At 32.4% G+C, this 21,300-nt stretch overlaps 2 protein-coding genes and 1 non-coding gene across 3 annotated transcripts; 1 reads left to right on the top strand and 2 right to left on the bottom strand.

The window, feature by feature from the left end:
* Positions 1 to 421: 421 nt before the first annotated feature.
* On the bottom strand, positions 422 to 2,095 carry LOC140884446 (uncharacterized). Its single transcript, XM_073291216.1, has 2 exons — positions 1,289 to 2,095; positions 422 to 1,208 (listed from the first exon to the last, which is right to left on the bottom strand). Exons 1-2 carry the CDS (start codon positions 1,646 to 1,648, stop codon positions 600 to 602), a joined length of 969 nt encoding a protein of 322 aa, XP_073147317.1. The 5' UTR covers positions 1,649 to 2,095; the 3' UTR covers positions 422 to 599.
* Positions 2,096 to 10,199: 8,104 nt separating this feature from the next.
* On the bottom strand, positions 10,200 to 10,272 carry TRNAR-UCU (transfer RNA arginine (anticodon UCU)). The gene has a single exon. It is a non-coding gene; the product is annotated as a tRNA-Arg (tRNA).
* Positions 10,273 to 11,501: 1,229 nt separating this feature from the next.
* Positions 11,502 to 14,091, top strand: LOC140882568 (G-type lectin S-receptor-like serine/threonine-protein kinase At1g34300). Its single transcript, XM_073288641.1, has one exon. It carries the CDS (start codon positions 11,526 to 11,528, stop codon positions 13,974 to 13,976), a length of 2,451 nt encoding a protein of 816 aa, XP_073144742.1. The 5' UTR covers positions 11,502 to 11,525; the 3' UTR covers positions 13,977 to 14,091.
* Positions 14,092 to 21,300: the final 7,209 nt, after the last annotated feature.

Raw genomic sequence — 21,300 nt, 5'->3', positions numbered from 1 at the left:
AGTTCATTAAATACTCATAAAAGAATACCACACCCTAAACAAAATAATTCAAAAGTTACCCAAATGAATTACCAAGATTTTGACCTTTCTGGAAAGAAGTTTCCATTCCTTTCCTCTTTTTTGTTTACACTTGCTCTGTTTGTTATTACTTTTTCTTGTTTGGTTTCAACATGTATATCTTGCTTTGCATTACAGCTTGTTGCAGTCTTGTCATGTTTGCTCTTTTACTGTGATGCTCTATCTTTTTGAGTGGCCATTAGATTCTCATGCTTCATTCTATGATGAAAACCATGTAATTTTTTTTCCCTTTTTTTTTTATTTTTTATTGTTTGTTACTTTCAAACTGGTTTATTTAAATTCAAAATAACATAGTAAATTTAAACACACTATTTGATTCCCATTAAACATTACCCAAAAAAAAAAAATCATATTTATCGCGCCATGACACCATTTTTAAAGCAAGAATCCACATTAAAAAAACAAGAAAGATATAATATAGAAGTAAAATGAAGAGTTGCCATGAACCAAGTTACTAATTTACCACTAGTTGTATTATCCCTTTTTTTTTTCACCCTGGAATTAATGGCCTCTTAAATTATCTACCTATGGCTGCAGAAATCTAAGAGCTTCTTCCGGCCTTCAACAATTTCATCAAAAAAATCATCAAGCTGTCCGATGATATTCTCAGTCCCGGCCCTCAAATTACCAAAACACCCCTTCAAACTCTCCACTGTCTCCCTTATTCCCACCTCCGATTCCCATTCCACCATCCCTTGCGAGCATTTCCTCTCCACCTCTGCTCTCAGCTCATCCAGGGCCACTCTTGATCTCCTGAACTCATACAACAGAATCCCGGGCCGGCCCGACATCTGATCGATTTCCGAGGCCACCCTCTGTTGTAGCCTGCCTGTGGAGATCATCAAGGATGATCCCAACAGAAGGCGGCCTTCGTATCCTTTCCCTAACGAGTTCGACTCTGGCCAGCAGTAAACCAATCCATAGAGCAGGATCATCAGAAGCAGAGAACTCACATTTCTCATTGCGTATAGAACTCCCCTGAATCCATTGAATCCATTCAGCTTTGATTCCACAGACACTCTTTCATCGAATTTCAATGATTCTGGCTCGATCCTCGTCTCCATCAATGACCTGTTTTCTTCCTCCAGCCCCACGGCCTCTCTCCTGCATCCTGATAAAGCCCGGATAACCTGTTTTACCCGATCAAGAAATGAATAAACACAAAGCTTGGAACTTTCTTTATGTATGTATGTATGTATGTATGCATCACCTGTCGGAAAAGCTGGGGGCTTAAATGGCGATGGGCGTCGAGCGAAGAAGTGATATTAAGGCCAGCAGAATAGTAATTCTCCATTCCTGAAATCCCAGTTTTAAGCACATGGCAGACCTCCCAAAGCTTGGAACTTTCATCCATGTACTCATCGAGCCATTTTTCGCCCACAGGCAAGTGAAGCTTCTGAACCAGAAGAGTCAACTGGGTGTGGAAAGATCGCAAGAGGGACAGAACCCTCTGCAGGAACTGAATGGACATGAAGTTGTTGGACAGAAACAAACGTTCGAGATCATCGATCCCACGAGTCAAGAAGTTGTAGAAGCCATTAACAGAGTTAGCGGACGAAGTATCCATCATAAAGAAAAGGTGGAAAAAAAGAGGATTCGAAGAGGGATATTTAAATGGTAGGATAGGGAGGAGGGGGCAGGGCAAAGGCAAAAGCAGAGGAATTATACGAAATGGGGATGGAAAAAAGAGGGAATATCAATCTTAGAAGCTCAGGTTTCTAAGGTTGAAAAAAAAGATTAATGTTGGGAGCAATGATGAGTGTTTCCTATACAGGGGATAGGATGATTGATAATCTGCCATTTTCATTGTATAATGGGAAGAAAGTTAAAAGAAAAGAGCAAAGATATTATCCCCTTCATTCCCTTCACTCCAAGAATGAGAGTGAAAGTTGGCAATTTTGAGGGACAACAAACATTTCGAGTTCCCATAGAATTTTCTTTTTATATGTATGAATATGAATTATTTCGTCGATTTGGTAGAGAATTTGCAAGAAAGAATAGAATTCCCGAGCTCTGATTCCACTCACTGGGGAAACAAAAAAAAAAATCAACCAAGCAATTGATGTTTTTGAAAGAAGAAAAATCAGCTATAAATCAATTCGATGGGCTAATTTGATTGATTTGAGGTTTACAATAATATTATTTAAACTTGGGTTTATATATAAAAAAAAATTAAAAAAAGGTTGTGTTTTGATGATAATGTTTAGAATGATGATGTAAGAATGAGTTCATTGGGGTGTGATAAAAGTTTGACCAGATTGGAGTGGAATTGGGCTCCTAAAACTAAGTTACAAAACTTCTCAAAAACTTCAACCTTCTTGCGTTAATTTGTGCACAATCTTTTGATTTTAGTGCCACTCATCTTCTTCTTTCCCCCTTTTCTTCCTCGAGCAACTGATTTTGTTGCTTTACTTCCCCTCTAGTCCATTGATATTTGGTGTGCTTTGTTTTCTCCCCATCTCCCAAGTGTCAAATATACCCAATTCCCAATCTTGTTTAATTTAGACCACTTCTCAAATGGTGGGATTATATTCTTGTGTTTTGTAACTTGAAAAATGTTGCCTATTTTTTTTTTTAAAAAAAAACGTGAATTTAAAGAGTGATTTTGGTCACACAATGCATGATTCTCGTCCCGGACTTTAAAATGAACAAAGCCACATGATACTTGAGGAAGACAATTATATTTAGTGGCCCTTTGGACCCATCAATCATATAGTGGGTCATATTCCCTCGTTTCTTAATGTATTTTTAAAAAAATCTTTTCAATTGATTAAGATATAGTGTATCTACTATGATTTTTTCCATTGCTTTGTTAAAGTCACCCTTCTTTCTTTTTCTTTTTTAAATTATGATTATTAAGTAAGTATCTGTATTCATTTTTTTATGTCATCACTATCAAGTTTGAAAATTCACCTAATCGTGAAATCAATAGCTAAAGAATAATAATACTCGGTCATCTAAGTATTCGATTACTTGTTTATCACATATTTACAACATCAAGATCAAGATGATGTTATGGCGCATTAGGTGCGTGTTTCCTCCTTTTTTTTTTATTCTTTATTATTTTCTTATTAACCATCACTACGTAATTTGTTTGAGGATATTTATCCCTAATTTAATAGTTATTGAGACTATCTCGAAAATGATTGAATTCAACCTATTTTATGGGTATTACCTTAATTGTCAATTTAATGGTTTAAGGATTTGTCACGTCACTTCTTTAATAATTATCACTTTGAGGATATGGTCGAACTAACAGTATATCTAGGCTTCAAATAACTAAAAAAAAAACACTTAAATTTGTTGTTATTAAATTAATGGGGAGAGTCCTCGTGGGTTTTCGAAGGAAGAAACAGTTGGGATGTCTGGTGTTTGCAAATATCTCATTGGAAAGTGAATTGAAACTTTGGTGTAAAACTTGAGGCTGTTGATTTGGGCGCCCCCTTTTTCCTTTGTTAGCCATATCGCCCGCACCTAATTATAGGTTGAGATCTTCAATAATCCCCCTCAACCCTCAATATTTTAATTTATCTTCTCAAAAATAAATTAATAAATACATGGAACTTGCCCTCACGGTCATTTGATGCATATATGATAGACTTTCGAATTAATACAATAGCCATGAATTCTCTAAATCAAGCTAGCTAATATGTATGCCAGACGGATTTTTTCAAAAAAATTTTGATAAAAAAGATGACTCATTATTATTTATTAATAGAGAAAAATATTCATATATTCTATCAAATCATACAATGATGATATGGACAGTTTCAAGACTGTTTGGTGGAGTAATCTTTTGGAAAAATTTTAACTGTTGGTGGCACTTGTTACTTATAATGCCTTCATAGTAATTAGGCATACACGTGTTCGCAAACTAATACAGCACTTTTATTTGCAATGTTTAATGTGCGCATATGTAATTAAATGAAATAATTGCGTAGGTGGATCAAGTCGATCGTGGCGGTTACTACACAAACTAATCAATGAAAACCTTTAATCTTTATATTATATTCGTTTTTTTAGTTTAAACTAAATTTCATCCTGATCAAAGGTCTAAATGGGGTGTTAAAACATGGATTTAAATTTATAATTTAAGTAATCACCATTCATATACATCAATTTATAATTCAATACAACATCAAAGGGTCTTCGAGTTGATGAAGTAGATGAATGTTTGACCCATGATTATGATATGATTCCCCAACATTTTCTCTAGGGAGTATGTCTAGCAAATTTTTTGCTAAATGTGGTTATGTAACATATATATATATATATATATATATATATTAATACTTTATACTAAATAAATAATGCATATATTTTCATTGAAGTACTTTTTCTCTCACTGCAAGCAAGATTTCTTGTTTTTTTTTTTTTAGAGTCAAGGCAAACTAAGCATTATATAAATCATTCTTGGCTACATCCACAAGCCAAGTTGGGTAAGGGTCTCCAAACCAAACAATAGGTGAAGGTTGAGATAGTGCAAGAAAGTTTAATTCTAGGCAAATTCATTTTATTTATGACTAATTTCTGTCAATTATTGGGCAAGCAATAATATGTTCATATTTTCTTATTGCCGACAAAAAAAAAAGGGAAAAAAAGAACCAATATAATGATAATAATAATAGTAATAATAATAATTTTATTATTATTATCATTATTATATGTTCAAAATTTGCATTGTTTTTGGCCAAATTAATATTTTATATTTTTTAAAATTTAAAGAATATGATAAATCATTTATACGCTCCCATAATTTTCCATCCTATTCGGATGCCATGCTCTGTAGTTAATTCATTCTACAAGAATGTTTCATTTTCCTTCTTAATGAGCCCTTGATGGATCCAACTGTATGGTCCATATCCACCCAATATTATGAAAAAAAAAATTATGAATTAATTCGTATATATATATATATATATATATATATTTGAACATCATATTTTGTTATATTTACTCGATTTTTCAAAACGGACGCATACATATCTCGGTGAGTTTATCCTATTCCTTGATATATGAAAAAATTTCCATCGTGGGTAACAGTTTTGTGAAGAAATAAAGAAAATATACGTAGAAGGAGTCTGAAATTCACGATTTGATGTCTTTGGAGAAGATATTTGTTGAGATTAAATAATTGTATCTGCTTAGCAACACAATTGAAAATAACATTTTAAACTATTTTTTTTAAGCTAACATCTTAAACTATTTGAATTATATAATTATTATATATCATCTATAATTTTTGATAAAACTAATTATAAGTGTCTATTTATTTTTCCCTAAATAAATTTTCCCATTAAATTTCATAATATTTGTAATAATTAAATTGTTTGTTTGTAGTATTAGTTGTCAATTGAGATACTTTTTGAGGGACCACTGGAATTTTATATTAACAATCTATAAATTAAATAAATAAAGAAGATAAGGATTAAAAGCTATAATCTTTTATAATAATTAGATGGTAGCTCCAACGCGTGAAATTAATGGGTCACGCAAAACAGTTAAACGAAAATAGGGGCCATCAAGGTTAAACATATAAAAATTTAAAAAAAAAATTGATTAATGATCATGAGTTTAATTTTCCTATCAACATTTTTTTTTTCGAACGAGTTTATCGCATCAAAATCACTTGATTTGCAAATTATTAAATTAACTCAGAGATTGACCAATGATAATGAGGTCCATCTCGAAAAAAAATATGAAGTAATTTTTTAAAATGTCACGTAATAGTGGGCATCAAAAACCAAAATTAATTTAAAATGTCACGTAAAACTATGAAGTAAGAGTTTGTTCGTGATAAATAAGAAGAATCATATCATAATAACTCATCAAAGCAAGAAGAATATAATAATATTATATAGTAAATTTTTTTTTAATAAAAAAACTCAAATTATATTTGTGTTTTTGAATATTTATTTCGAGCGAGATAATTCATTTTTGGGTTATCTCGCTCGAAAAGCTGTCTATTTTAGCCGATAAAAACTTTCGTGTCTGAATATTTATTATCTTGTCCAGTCATAATTAAAATTTAAAATATTCTTATTTGAACAATATAAAATAAAGTATACTAGTAATGAATGCTACATTGTACTTTGTGTTTTAAGAATGGTCAAATTCAGCCAATTCATACTTCATAGCTGTTATTACTTTGCTGTAGACATTGTCCAATTAGGGCAGGCAGCTATCAAAACATAAACATTTAATTACACCTTTTTCTTTTTTGAATCATTAAATCTTTTACACTCCTGAAAAAAAAAGTGGAATGTGAACATAAATTTCCATTAAAAAAATCCCATACATAAAACTTAAAATTTTTTCATCTTTAGATCGTAACCAAGCTTGTTTCGATCTCATAAGTCATAGTGAGTCATATATTTGTTGAAAATAGTTATATATAAATATAAACATGAATTGTTACGTATCCGAAAAAAACTATAATGGATTGATCCCCTTGAAATTTTAATATCAGTTTCTATATAAGATTGCATTTGGGAGAATTATAGCTAAAGAACATACATACATAAAGGGAGTCAGCCACATTAACAAAAGCAATAAAGTTTAGGAACACTGTATAATAATAATGAGTATAAATAATGGTTCTTATTATAAGAAAATTCAGCCTTTATTTGGGAATTTTTTAAATAAAAAATACATTAATTAAAGTTTTTTTTTTTTGAGCCAATTAATTAAAGTTTTTCTTGTTAACATTTTTTTTCCATTTATCATCAAGCTATATATGACCCAACCTTCCAAGTTGCATTATAAACTTTTTAAGGAAAGATTGATGGGAATTGAAATGATTAAATGGCAAGAAAAAGTTAATTAAAGTTCCAAGCATAAAAACTTAACAATATTCACACACATACACACACATATCCCTTTATGGACTGATAATATGTTGCACTTTTGAGGCCAGCACTAATGGCAAAAAGTTTATAACAGTATTTATTTATAAATATTTTTCATTTTAATGTTTAGAAAAGGTCCCATTCAAAAGGATTCCTTTTCCCACTAAGGATGCCCCATTTCCACCCCTAAAATAAGGAACATCTAAAACTATATAATGCAAAGGAAATTAGCCAAAAACCTTTGTTAAGTCATTTATGGTAATCAAAGGCTTCAATATATTTAACTAGCAATTAACCAGTGCTAATTATATAATTGTATAAGGTATTAAGGTGTGATTTTTTTTAATTGGCTCGTGTAACATGTCGTAAAAAATAAAACATAAAACATCAAAATTAGGTTATTTACGAATCCCATAAATTATAACGCATGAAATCCAATTAATGCATGCACCAATTGTTTTTTTGTTTGTGTAGAGAATCAATCAATCGTGGCAGCTAACATATATGTCTCACTTCAAAGAAAAAAATTCAATACAAATAAACTATTTCAAAGAACTCGTCTCAAGTAATTTTCGATGTTAATGTATCAATGGTATAATCAATCATTTTTACTAAAAAGCCCATATATATAAATCATTAACTTTGTTATCATGCACTAAAATGTTCATCTTAAATCTCCTTCAAGTTTAATTCGTCGTACTTTTTCCCCACCTAATTACTTAGTCTTTGAAGTGCCACCATATATAATTATAAACCATTACACGACACATGCATGTTTCTTGGCCAAACTCCACTTCTGGTAATAACTCGTAACTCTTGTTAATTTAAGGGTTTTTCTTATTATTATTTTTTTCAATTTCCACTTTATATATATATATATATATATATATATATATATAAATGAAAGCATATAAAAATTATAAATTAATCTTTTATGCTACACGTGTGCGCGAATGGTTTGTGGACGACTAGTTATTGGATTGATAGCATCAAGAAAATAGAAAGTGAATGTTGATAGAGCGCTCACAACCACCCTATGTGTTTTGGAAATGTTTGAATACACAAATTTCAAGTTTGGAGAAATGAATATTTTTTCTTCCTTAAATTTAAAAGATGCCCATATATATCATACTAGAACATAAGTTCAAGCTCCGATCCACTCATCAATAATTTGATGTACAAAAGTAAAAAAAAAAAAAAGGAGCCAATATATATATAATACTTATAGGTAGGGGTGGGAAAAAATATCGAAATATCGAAATACCGAAAAACCGTACCGAAAAAATTATCGAAAAAATCGGGATACCGAAAATTTCGGTACGGTATCATACCCGTATCGAAATTTTCAGTATCGATATCGGTATGATAATTTTTTTTTCGGTATACCGGTATATACCGAAAAATAATTTTTTTAAAAAAATATATAGATGAAAATTTTCGGTATACCGACTTATTTGCTGGTATACCGAATTATTTTCGGTATACCGACAATTTTTTCGATATACCGAATTTTTTTTGAATTCGGTATCGGTACACGGTATAGATTTTCGCCATACCGAAAGTTCGATATACCGAAAATTCGATATATTCGATATACGATACGGTATCGATATGAAAAAATTCCATACCGATTTTTTCGATACGGTATCCGATTTTCGGTACGGTATACCGTACCGACCCACCCTACTTATAGGTTAAACCCATAGAGAAAGGATTTTTATTAATTATTCTTATAATCTTATTATGGTGATTGGTGATTATGATTATATGATATGTGATTAGCCACCAATTAATTAATTGGAAACTATACTAGTGAAGTCTTATCATCTCTTATATCATTCATATGTCATGTCATCGCAATTTTTAATCAAATTTTATATATATATATATATATATATATATATTTCAATTATTTATTATATAATCCACTGTGGTCCAATAACAATAAAGTTTCATTTACAGCCGAAATTATAACAAAATGATAGGGCCCACGTAAAAATAAAAAATTAAATTGTGGTTGATGTAGTTGGAGTTAGTTATATGAATTTCCTACTCCAGTGCTACCAGTAAATTGTTTATTAATCATAAGTAGAACCCACCCTTTATACACACACATATATGTGTGTGAATAATACATACATAATAAAAACCCTAATCATTCATACATAAATTTAAGGTAATAGCGGCATTTTGAATACACTTGATCCCCATGTATAATAATATCGTGACGTATTGTGCATTTCCCCTAGATTTGTGGGAATCGAATCCCCATTAATTACATTTTTTTTAAGTTGGAGGACAAGAGATTGTTCATTGAGTCTTGAATTCGAGATTTCGTCATAAACTTGAGATCTTGATGATCTATTAGTTAAAAGTCATCGGCCCTTAATTGCATATTTTTAATTGAAATTTAATTTTAAATTTATATATAAATAAAAATTATTATATATCTATTGATCGTAATTCAAACTAATAGAAAAGCTATGTATATTTACAAAATAATTTTTTGTATCATGGATATGGATCTACACAAAAATTCATGTGAGATGGTCTAAGTCTAACGGGTCAATTTCGTGAGACGAATCTTCTATTTGTGTCACCCATAAAAATATATTATTTTTTATTGTAAATATGAGTATGTTAACTTATCTTACAAGATACCTACTCGAGAATAAATTTCATATATACGACTTCAAAATGAATTTTATTAATAACCAATTTTGACAATAAATAATAAATAAAAGATAACAGAGTATGGATAGGCGAAAATCGTTGTTGTTTTTGGTTTATTTACGGGAAGTGGATGGCCAACTGATAAAAAAATTGGGCCAAGGTCGAACTCGTTGGCCCTTTTAGGGTCATGAGCATTGTTGATGTCGTTTTGGGTTTATTGAATGCGAAGAGGATTGTGAAGTGATAAAAATTGGGCCAAGGTCGAACTCGTTGGCCCAAAATTCCCATGGGGTCATGGACCTGTTTATGTCGTTTTGGGTTTATTGAATTCGAAGAGGATCGTCAAGTGATAAATAATTGGGCCATGGTCGAACTCGTTGGCATTAAATTCCCATGGGTCAATGAAAAGACAAAATCCTCATAAAATAATTTATAGGCCCAAAAGAAATCACGCGACTCGAACCCACAATATCGCCTCTGATTAGTAGTCAGCGCCTTATCCATTAGGCCTCGTTGGCCCAAAATTCCTAATGGGTCAATCTAATCTAAAATCTAAAAGACTAAAATCCTCATAAAATAATTTATAGCCTAAAGACATATCACGCCCAGTGGGACTCGAACCCACAATCGCCTGATTAGAAGTCAGACGCCTTATCCATTAGGCCATGGGCGCTTGCCTGGATATCACTTTCATGAATTATATTATTAATCATTAATATAAATCTTTTCCTCTTATTTTTAACATCCTTGATCGATAATGGAAATACTTTTAAAAAGTTTTTGTATGTACTAGTTGAGTCGAGTTTCCCATTTGGAGAAGTATTTTAAGGCCAACTGTATAATTACATGAATTATTGAAATACATGATACATCCACGCAATGAGTACATCATTTTATGGTTTTAATATAAAAAAACCCTTATATATTTTCTTGATAAAATATTCTTAAACCAAGTCTCAAATTGACCTAAGTCAGCCTGATTTATTTAATAAAAATTTTCAACTTGGTAATCAATCGGTCGTCCACTTTTTTTTTTTTTTTTTAATCTTGAGAATCTCAACTGCTATCCATCGATATACATTAATAAGTAATTCAAATTAACATAATAACACATAAACTACGCTGATCATCCACTTTTTCATGAATTAGCTTTGTGTCAACAAATCCGAGGAACGTGATTTATACTCTGGAGAAGAAGTGGCCAAGCTTGAGTCTTGACTCATCCATCCAATGCAACAAAAATAAACCAAGAAAAACCAAGATTATAATGGGTCGAATATTTGAACAACCCACCATAAAGTTCTCTTTAATTTTCCACTTTTCCCACAAAATTTGTCCAATTATTATATATTTATTTTATGGCGTGAAAACGTATCATCGATATTTTTTAATACACATTATATAAATCCTCAAGATCAATGTATTTGCAAGCAAATTATCATAGTTAAATAAATAATACTAAGAAAATCATAGGTGACGGATTTTAGCCATCTTGATTTCCTTGTTCCTCAACTTTATGACTTGTGTATCCAAAATTTGGACAAATATCTCTTCATAAGACAAGTCTGACTTCCATTGGACTGGTTCGTGGCAAATGATGCATCGACCAATCTTGGGAGAATGAGCATAACTATTTATTGAAAAATCCAATTAAGATGAGGTTTACGGCATTGAAAAAATCAAGATCAAGAACTACAGCTTTCATGTTTACGATTTTTCCAAACTCTAGGTGCAAAAATTCTCTCCATCAGCATCTAAAATTGGCGTTTTTTAGGCGTTGGTGGAGAGAATCAAACACGTTGGTCGCCAAGGTGGACCCTGGTTCCTAGAAAAAAATCTAGTGCGGAGATATAATAATGTTGTTTGGTTGCCTTTAATTAATTTGATTGTCATTCTCTGTTTTCAATCTCAGAATAAAGAAAGGATATGGGAACCAAGAAAATGAAGTTCCCATCATGCTACATGAAATTTCTGCTCATTTGCATCATTTGCTCAGGTGGCTCCTGTTTGGCACAAGATATAATTCCGGGTTCAACCCTATATGCTTCCACTCCTCATCAGTCATGGAAATCTCCCAACAACACTTTCATCTTATCTTTCGTTCAACAATCTGACAACACCTATTTTGCTGCCATCACATACAACGGGATCCCCATTTGGAAAGCCGGCGGCGATCCCGGCGGCGCGGTTGGTTCCTCCGCCACCCTGAGCTTCCTACCCTCCGGAGACCTCCAGCTTCTCAACAGCTCGACGGGTGGTTCCATAGTGTGGCGGTCCAATACTTCTGGGCTCGGAATAACGGTGGCTTCCCTTGGTGATTCTGGTAATTTCGAGCTCAAGAAGGGGGACATTCCGGTGTGGACCACCTTTGATAATCCCACCGATACAATTCTTACTGGACAAAATTTCACCGTTAATCATGTTCTACGGTCTGGGTTATACTCTTTTCGCCTGCTGCTATCGGGAAATCTAACCCTCCGATGGAATGACACTGTGTTGTATTATAGCTCTTTACCCATGGACGCACTTAGTAACTTTACCGTGAAATCACCAAGCCTAGGTATGCAACCAGAAGGGATTTTTCAGCTTTTCGATCCTCTGTTTCCGAGTAATCCGCGTCTGATAGCTCGTGACAATGATTATGGTGAGATCCGTGGTAATACTCTGAGGTTTGTGAAGTTGGATGGTGATGGGAATTTGAGGATTTACACTTCTTCTGTGAGTAGTGGAAGTGGGAACAAAGTTGTGAGATGGACTGCAGTTAGCGATCAGTGTCGGGTTTTTGGTTATTGCGGAAATATGGGAATTTGCACTTATGATGAGCTTGGATTTGCCCCAATTTGTAGATGTCCGTCGCAGAATTTTGAGCTTATTGATCCAAAAGACAGTAGGAAAGGTTGCAAGTATAAAGAGGATATTCAAGATTGTCCAGATAGAGCAATGGTGCTTCTGAATAATTCTGTTTTCTTGTCATACCCTCCCGAATATGATTCTGATTTCTTTACAGCAAACATGGAGGCTTGCAGGTTTAATTGTCTTACTGATTCTGTTTGTGTAGCTTCAACTTCCTTCGCAGATGGCACTGGAGTTTGTTATATGAAAAAATCAAGATTTGTCAGTGGGTATCAGTCTCCAGCTCTGACTAGTACATCATATGTGAAGGTCTGTGATCCTGCGTTGCCAAATCCACCGCTTAGTATAAGAGAAGTGAACAAGAAATCTGATTCATTGAAGATAGTTGTTGCGGCTTTAGGTGGAAGTTTGGGCATGGTCATATTAATATGTGGTTTACTGCTCCATTACAGGTCGAAACCGGGATACGAAAGCTTACTTTCTCAGTATTCACCTTCTGAGTATGCCTCTGGAGTTCCCATTCGATTCACATACAAGCAGCTCGTACAGGCAACGAAGGGCTTCAAGGAAAAGCTCGGTGAAGGAGGGTTCGGGTCGGTTTACAGAGGCGTTCTGTCTAATAAAATAGTCGTCGCAGTGAAACAACTGGAGGGAATCGGACAAGGAGAGAAACAATTCAAAATGGAGGTGGCGACTATCAGCAGTACTCACCATTTAAATCTGGTGAGATTGTTAGGATACTGCTCCGAAGGGCGGCACAGATTACTGGTGTACGAGTTCTTGAAGAATGGTTCACTCGACAGATTTCTATATAGTTCCGACAATGGATCATTCGACAAGAAAGTCCTCGACTGGCAAAGTAGATACAAAATCGCGCTAGGAATGGCGAAAGGGATCACCTATCTCCACGAGGAATGCCGGGATTGCATCCTTCACGGTGACATAAAGCCCGAGAACATACTCCTGGATGAGAACTACAACTGCAGAGTCTCCGATTTCGGGCTCGCAAAACTCTTGACCATGGACAAACAGAGGCACCGGAGCCTATCCAACGTGAGGGGGACTCGAGGGTACATAGCCCCCGAATGGCTCGCGAACCTTCCGATAACCGCGAAAGCAGATGTCTATAGTTACGGGATGGTGCTGTTGGAGATGGTGAGCGGGAGGCGCAATTTCGAAGTCTCGTCCGAAACTAACAAGAAGAAGTTCTCTTCCTGGGCTTATGAAGAGTGTTTTGAGAAGGATAATATAGAAGGAATTATGGACAAAAGGCTCGTGGGATCCGAGGTAGATATGGAACAGGTAATGAGAGCCATTCGAGTGAGCTACTGGTGCATACAAGAGCAGCCGACGCTTAGGCCTAGGATGGGGGGAATCGTGCAAGTTCTTGAAGGGATTGCGCAAATACACATACCACCTCTACCTACGGCCAAGATTGAAGCTACGGCTCCAAGTCCATTCATGTCTCCGGAGGGAAGAAGAACTGAAGAGTACACCTCCATTCTTCTAGCAGAAGGGGTGTGATTAACATGATCTGATGTTTTAGTCCACACTAATTATTATTATTATTTTTTTGTGACGTAGAAATTCGAAGCCGCTATGTTCGGTGCGTACCGAGTAAATACCCAAACTAACACAATAGTCTGTCTACTCCACCAACTTGGACACCCTCTTAGGGGCAGTCCACACTAATTATTGTTTATAAGGATTCATTAATTAAGCAACAAAAATTGCATGTACGAGTGAATAAATGTAATTTAAATATTAAATTAAATGTTACTAAAATATTTTTTTCTCAACATATTCTCTCTTTGTTACTAGCGTAAAATTTTTTAAAAAAATTTCATGGTGAATCATAATTAATTATGAAATATGCTAACAAAAAATATAGATGTATGAATCTTCTCAATTGATTTCAATAGCTGAATGATGATACGATATAAAGCTAATATCACCTCAATTTTTTTTAAAAAATAAAATTTCATCGAACTAAATCAACTTTGTAAAATGCAATGTAGACGCAGTTGTTTTCAGAATCCACTTCGAATGGGTTATGGTTGTATAATTCGCGACGCTTTAGGAGCTATAATCAATGCTATATATGGCTGTTTTCCTGGCAATTTCCATTCGACAACAACAAAAGCTTTAGGTGTACGTGAGGCCCTTAGCTGGATCAGCAACGTTATCATCGAATCAGATGCGCTCTTAGTGATCAAAGCTATCCACTCTTATGAGATGGATGTGTCTAGCCTAGGCCTTTTGATAGAAGATTGTAGATTCCTAGTATCGAAACTATCCTCTTGTATTTTATCTTTTGTTTATAGATCAACGAACCAGATGACTCATTCATTACCAAGGTCAGTTGGTTCTTTGTCTGGTCGTGACAAACGGATTCTTAACATGTTGTCCAATGTACATCTCCCTGTTTGATTTATATTATTATTTGCCTTCAAAAAAATTCAATTACATCATATTCATTCAGATATTAATTTCATTTTACAATTTCTCCTTTCCAAACATAGAAGTTCTTTATGACTAAGTCATGAGTAATAGTTTCATTTATCTAAATTCGTGCGATAGGTCGACTCGATTTATATCTGTAGTGAGAATACTTTTATCATAAAAAAATTTCCATTCAAATCAACATATATTACACAATATATTTTTTACATAAAAAATAATTCTCACTCAAATCAACATATATTACCAAATATTTTTTTAATAACAAAACAAGCCAAAAAAAAATTAATACTTTTGCAATAAAAAATAATATTTTTAATAAAAAAATATTTACGATTTAGATCAAGTTAGATATCTATTTTAGAAAATATCAAACTTCGACGTTTTTGAAGTTGTTGATCAACAACGTCCAACGAAATCGAGCATCACAATAATCTTAATCCTAAAACAAAATAAGTCATTTGGTTACATCACAAAGCAAGAATGCCAACTCAAAAGGCATGATCCGCATGAACCACACCTATGAACATGGTCAGAATCCACAAACTATGCAAAGTATTTGAACATCTGACCCCAACATCCCATTACTAGCCTTTAGAAAAGGTACGACGTCCACAGGGACATAGGCAAATTAGTAAGGTTTGAAGTGATGTGAGAAGAGATTGTCCAGAGTTACGGGTTTGATCTTCGTGTGGAGCATATTTTCTGCTGAAATATTGTGGGGTATGCTCTGGGAGTTGGTCATGTTTCTCCCTCCTTCATGTCCTGCTGCTCGTGCACATCCCTCGATTTAACCTCCGTATGAGCCAATAGACCTCTGACTCATATGGGATGAGGTCCCCTTCGGGATCAACCATTTTTTTTAAAAATAAAATATGGCATCAAACATGTAACATATCCGTTATGAGTATTAAGTTGTCCAAGTAGGTGATCTTTTGGTTTGTCCGAAGTTCGATTCCCTTCTACCATTATATTTTTTAGGTTAGTCTGTTGCATAAATTTTGGTGAGTACGATTTATCCGGTTAATATATTTCTAGGCTATTGCATTAGCTTAGAATTTATCACGTGCACACATCAAAGACCGGGCTTCCGGTTTAGTTGTGGTTAAAAAATTAAAAAAACTCATCACACTAATTTTGTGAGACAAATTTTTTTATCCAACTCGAACTACAAAAATATTAATTTTTTATGCGAAAAAATATCAATATTTATTTTAAATATGAACCAAATTCACGAGACCCTGTTATAAATATATATCCTACATACCAAAAATAAAAAAAATGACAAGAAAAAAGTTGTATATATCTTCTCGTGGAAGGAAGAGACGAGGAAACTTCAACACATGCCAGAAGACTTTCGTCTCCCATTTCAATTAACTAGTAAGTTTAACGTTCGTGGCACGTTATATACGATATTGTAAGATAGAGTTTATAAGAAGTTAAAGAACATAAAATAATTTTTTTTTCAAATATATATATATATATACATATATATGTATATGAGAACCAAAAGATATTTTATCTTTGAAAAATCTGAATATTAAAATCTAAATACCAGGATCCCTGATTTATAGACCATTTTGATGTAATCTCTTTGAAAAGCTGTTAAAAAAAAATACAAGTATAAAAACACATAATATAAAAGAGAATATCAACCATAGACACAAAAATTAAAGCAAAACAAAAACTTAATTTAACACAAAAAGAAAATTATTATATATAACACATAATATTAAAAATAAAAGATTAATAATAACAAATACGTCGATGTTTTTTACTGTCCAACAAATTCTTCATTCTTGAACCTCGAAATATGTTGATGTCGTCCATTTTCATCATTTAAATTTAACATACACAATAAATCAAATGCAAAATGAAAAATAATTTAAAGAAATAAATTAAACTCAATGACAATATAAACAATACACAATTAAACTTTTCCTTTTTAAGATATATTCTAAAATTATTATATATAACACATAATATTGAGAATAAAATATTAGTAATAACAAATACGTCGACGTTTTCCTGTCGAACAAAATCTCAATTCTTGAACCTCGAAATATGTTGATGACATCCATTTTCGCCATGTGGAGAAAGCAAATTAAACACTTAAATAAAAATTTAACACACATGTTAAGGAAATAATTTAAACCCAAGGACAATATCGACTATACACAATTAAACTCTTTTTTTTTAAAGATATATATTAGAAAATTATTAAATATAACACATTTATTGAGAATAAAAGATAATTTATAACAAATACATCGACATTTTATTGTCCAAAAAATTTTCCATTCTTGAACCTTAAAATATTTTAATGTCATCCATTTTCGCCATTTGGAGAAAAAAAACACTTAAATAAAAATTTAACACACACAATAAATCAAATGCAAATCGAAGACTAATTTAAAGCAATAAAAGAAACCCAAGGAGAATATGGACAATAGTAACAATACACAATTAAACAATCTCATTTTAAGATATATTAGAAGACTAATTTAAGACAATAAATTAAACTCAATGACAATATAAAAATACACAATTAAACTCTTCATTTGTAAGATATATTAGAAAATTATTATATATAACGCATAATATTGAGAATATAAGATTAGTCATAACAAATACATCAACGTTTCACTATCCAACAAATTCTCCATTCTTGAATCTCAAAATATGTTGATGTCATACATTTTCATCATTTGGAGAAAACAAATTAAACACTTCAATAAAAATATAACACACACAATAAATCAAATGCAAATTGAAGACTAATTTAAAGAAATAAAATAAACCCAAGGACAATATATAAAATACAAAATTAAACTCTTTCTTTTTAAGACATATTAGATTAGATAAATAAAAATTTAACATATACAATAAATCAAAGGAGTGTGTTATTATACTCCAAAAAATGTCAATAACACTCGCATTCCTTACTTAACTTAATATTAGACAAAATTTATTTTATAATATCATTTCTTAAATAATAAAATATTGCCTTTAATTCACTTACAAAAATTTTGTTTTATATTTCAATTTTCAACAACTAAACTTTTCAAAAATTTTAATATTTTAAAATATCGTCACAATATTTTACTATATAATATATATATATATATATATATATAATATTGGAATTTTAAAATATTTTATTACCAAAATTTAATAAAATTTTGGAATATAAAAGAAAAAATTTCTTAAAATTTAGTATTAAAAAAGATTTTTATAATTTTATATTTTATGATATATCCTCCTGTGATTAATAAAATAATTTTTTAATATAATAAATATTAAAATTAATTTTATGTAATTTATTTTTTTTATTTTGAGAAATATTAATACACGGCAAACTAACTTTGATTTGATAACAATATTTTAAAATTAATTTTTTTGTAGCAGCTACCTATGTTATAAGATATATTATAATTAGTTTATAATTTTAATTTTTTAAGTAATAAGAAGAAAAGAAATTAAGAAGAGAAAACTAAAATAATAGATACAAAGAAAAACATAACTATTTTAAAAAAGTGAAATATAAAAACTAAATGGAAAAAAAAGTAATGATTTTTTGTATGTGCCTTTTAGATTTTATGAAAAATTGAAACATAAAAATTAAGTTGAAAATAAAAGTAACGATTTTTTGTGTGTGTCTTTTAAATTTTATGAACAAATTTAACAATATTTTTGGACAATTAATTAATTTTTAAGATCATTTAAAATTGAAACAATGAGTTTGCCAAAAATAAAAATAATCAATTAAAGGAAATCATTGTCAACATAACACACAATAAATAAAAACTAATTTAAAGCAATAAATAAACCTAAGGACAATATAAACAATACACAATTAAACTCTTCCATTTTTAGATAGAATAGATCAATTTATTTTAAAACAATTGAAGTGTAAGATAGTAGTGTTTTGCAACGCTTATTCCCCAATTTCTCTAGCGTTGCGTCAGTAAAAAAAAAATTGTCATAATAAACAAAATTGCACCAAAGATATGGTTGGATTTGGTGAATCTCAAGTCATCCATCCAACTAATAATAACTTTACCAAAGGTCCCACGAACCCAGTAGTATATATTTAAATAAAAGCTTATTATAATCATATCATAATAAAAGAACCTTGTTTTCCCATTTGGTCCGCGAGTGAATTTTAAAGATGCGAAAAAAAAACAACTACTAAAATCCACGTTGCGAATCAAGTGGGGAAACATTGATGAACTGTTGAAAATTTCTCTCATAATAATAATCATTAGAGAGAGTTTCGACCGAAGACCATTCCAAATAACAAGTTTCGTATCAGGTACGTACTCCACGGAAAAAACTATCCACCAAACTTGTATATAATCAAAGGATTCTACATCAGAAGGGTAGCTGAAAAATATGAATTAAGCAAACGATGTGTACAATTAGTCCATCCTTGCTGAATCTACCATCAGAAATTATTATCAATATTCTGTCGAGGATTCCTATCCAAACAATCCTAAGCTGCAATTGTGTTTGCAAGCAATTACTCCACCTACTCTCCACTCCTCACTTTGCCGAATCCCATCTTCCTTTTTCAACCCCTGGCCTGCTAGTCTCCTATATTGCAGACGAAAACTTAAGCCAGATATTCGAATTTGAAGACGGAACCGAGATTCGGCACTTAAGTCCAGCGATGAAATTTGATCTCAACGTGTCCGTAGGCTTACCTGATCATATCCGTTTACTGATTGTGGGTTCGGTGAATGGTTTGCTTTGCTTACGGGAACATAGAAACAAATTGTATGACGCTCTGTACATATGCAATCCCATCACACGTGAGTATATCGCTCTTCCTAGGATTGAAGGTGGTATTGTCAAATATCCCGACTCTTCCGAGTATGGATTCGGCGTAAGCAAAATCAGCGGGCAATACAAGGTTGTTAGGAATGTTCATAGGCATTCAAAAGATCCCCAAGCAGGGCCATCCTCGAGTGAATGTTTGGTGTACACAGTTGGCACAGGGTCATGGAGACACGTAATTCAGCCAGGCCCACCGTTGGGACGTTACGATCTTCCCTGTAGTTTGTTCCTGAATGGAAATCTTCATGGGTCTGTACAAGATTGTTATGGCTCTGGCCACAGATTCATCTCTTGTTTCGATCTTGAATCCGAGTCGTTCAAGCCCTTTCCATCACCACCAGTGTTGGGAATCTTGGGAATTTTGGATGAGTGCTTGTGTTTTGTGGAGAACAGTACTTACGAAGAAGAGGGGATTATTGCTATATGGGCGATGAAAGAATACGGGGTGGAGAAATCTTGGACTGAGGTACTTGTTATTGAAGAAGTAGATAACTTCAATTGCACATTTTATGACTCAATTTCAGTAATCAAAGCTTTTAAAAATGGTGACATATTGCTAAACTGGGACGAGGGCCCGCTGTTCATTTACTACAGTGAGAGCAAAGCCTGTGAAGATATTGATATAGAGACTATGATTAATGAAATAGGCAGGTTGCAGGCCATACCTCACACTTCGAGCTTTCTGTCACTCAAGAATTTCAATGGTCATGAAAATGTAATATCAATTATTCATTCTCATGATCGATCGTGTGACCCCTATCCATATAATTAATTAAGGTAGTGCGATGCTATTATATCAACTTCTATTATTATCCTTTAAATCTACCAGTGTTATTTGTGTCCCTTCACTTGCATCTCTCTCTCTTTCTCTGCTTCGGTTCCGTTGTCATATTTATGCCCATAAACAAACGTTGATTCAGAACTTGAATAATAAGAGTGCTGATCAAATTTATGATTAGATCATAAATATATTATTCACTAGAGAATCAATATATGAGACTTAAGGAAAAAAAATATAATTAAAGAGGTTAAGTGAAAATTACTTAGCTTTATTTATGAACCATATGAAGGATTGACATCAGAATGTTGAGTTTTCATAAGAGCTCTAAAGTTATTGAAAATATTAAGGTAATTAGACCGATTTTTCATAAGATAAATCCAAGAGTAACGAGTGAAATCATCAATAAATGAAACATAGTATCTTGACCCCTTTTTGTAGAAACAGGAGAAGGTCCCCACACATTAAAATGAATAAGGTCGAATGGAGTAGAAGAATAAGAAATACTTTTATTAAATGGTAATGCAGAAAATTTGGCCAGTTTACAATCACTACAATAAAAAATATCATAACTTTTTAAAGGTCCTAATACTCCTGTAGAGGCTAACAACTGCAAACGAGACACTGAAACATGACCTAAACGAGAATGCCCCAAATAAAAATGAGAAGATGACCGACTCAAACGAAAAGATGATGAATCCACACTCGAAGATGCAACATCTGGTAATTTGAGACAATCCAAGACATAGAGTCCTCCTTGCCTATGGCATG

Source organism: Henckelia pumila, chromosome 2 (genome assembly GCF_033568475.1).
Source record: "Henckelia pumila isolate YLH828 chromosome 2, ASM3356847v2, whole genome shotgun sequence".
Lineage (NCBI taxonomy): Eukaryota > Viridiplantae > Streptophyta > Magnoliopsida > Lamiales > Gesneriaceae > Henckelia > Henckelia pumila.
This window is presented reverse-complemented; position numbering and strand designations above follow the sequence as displayed.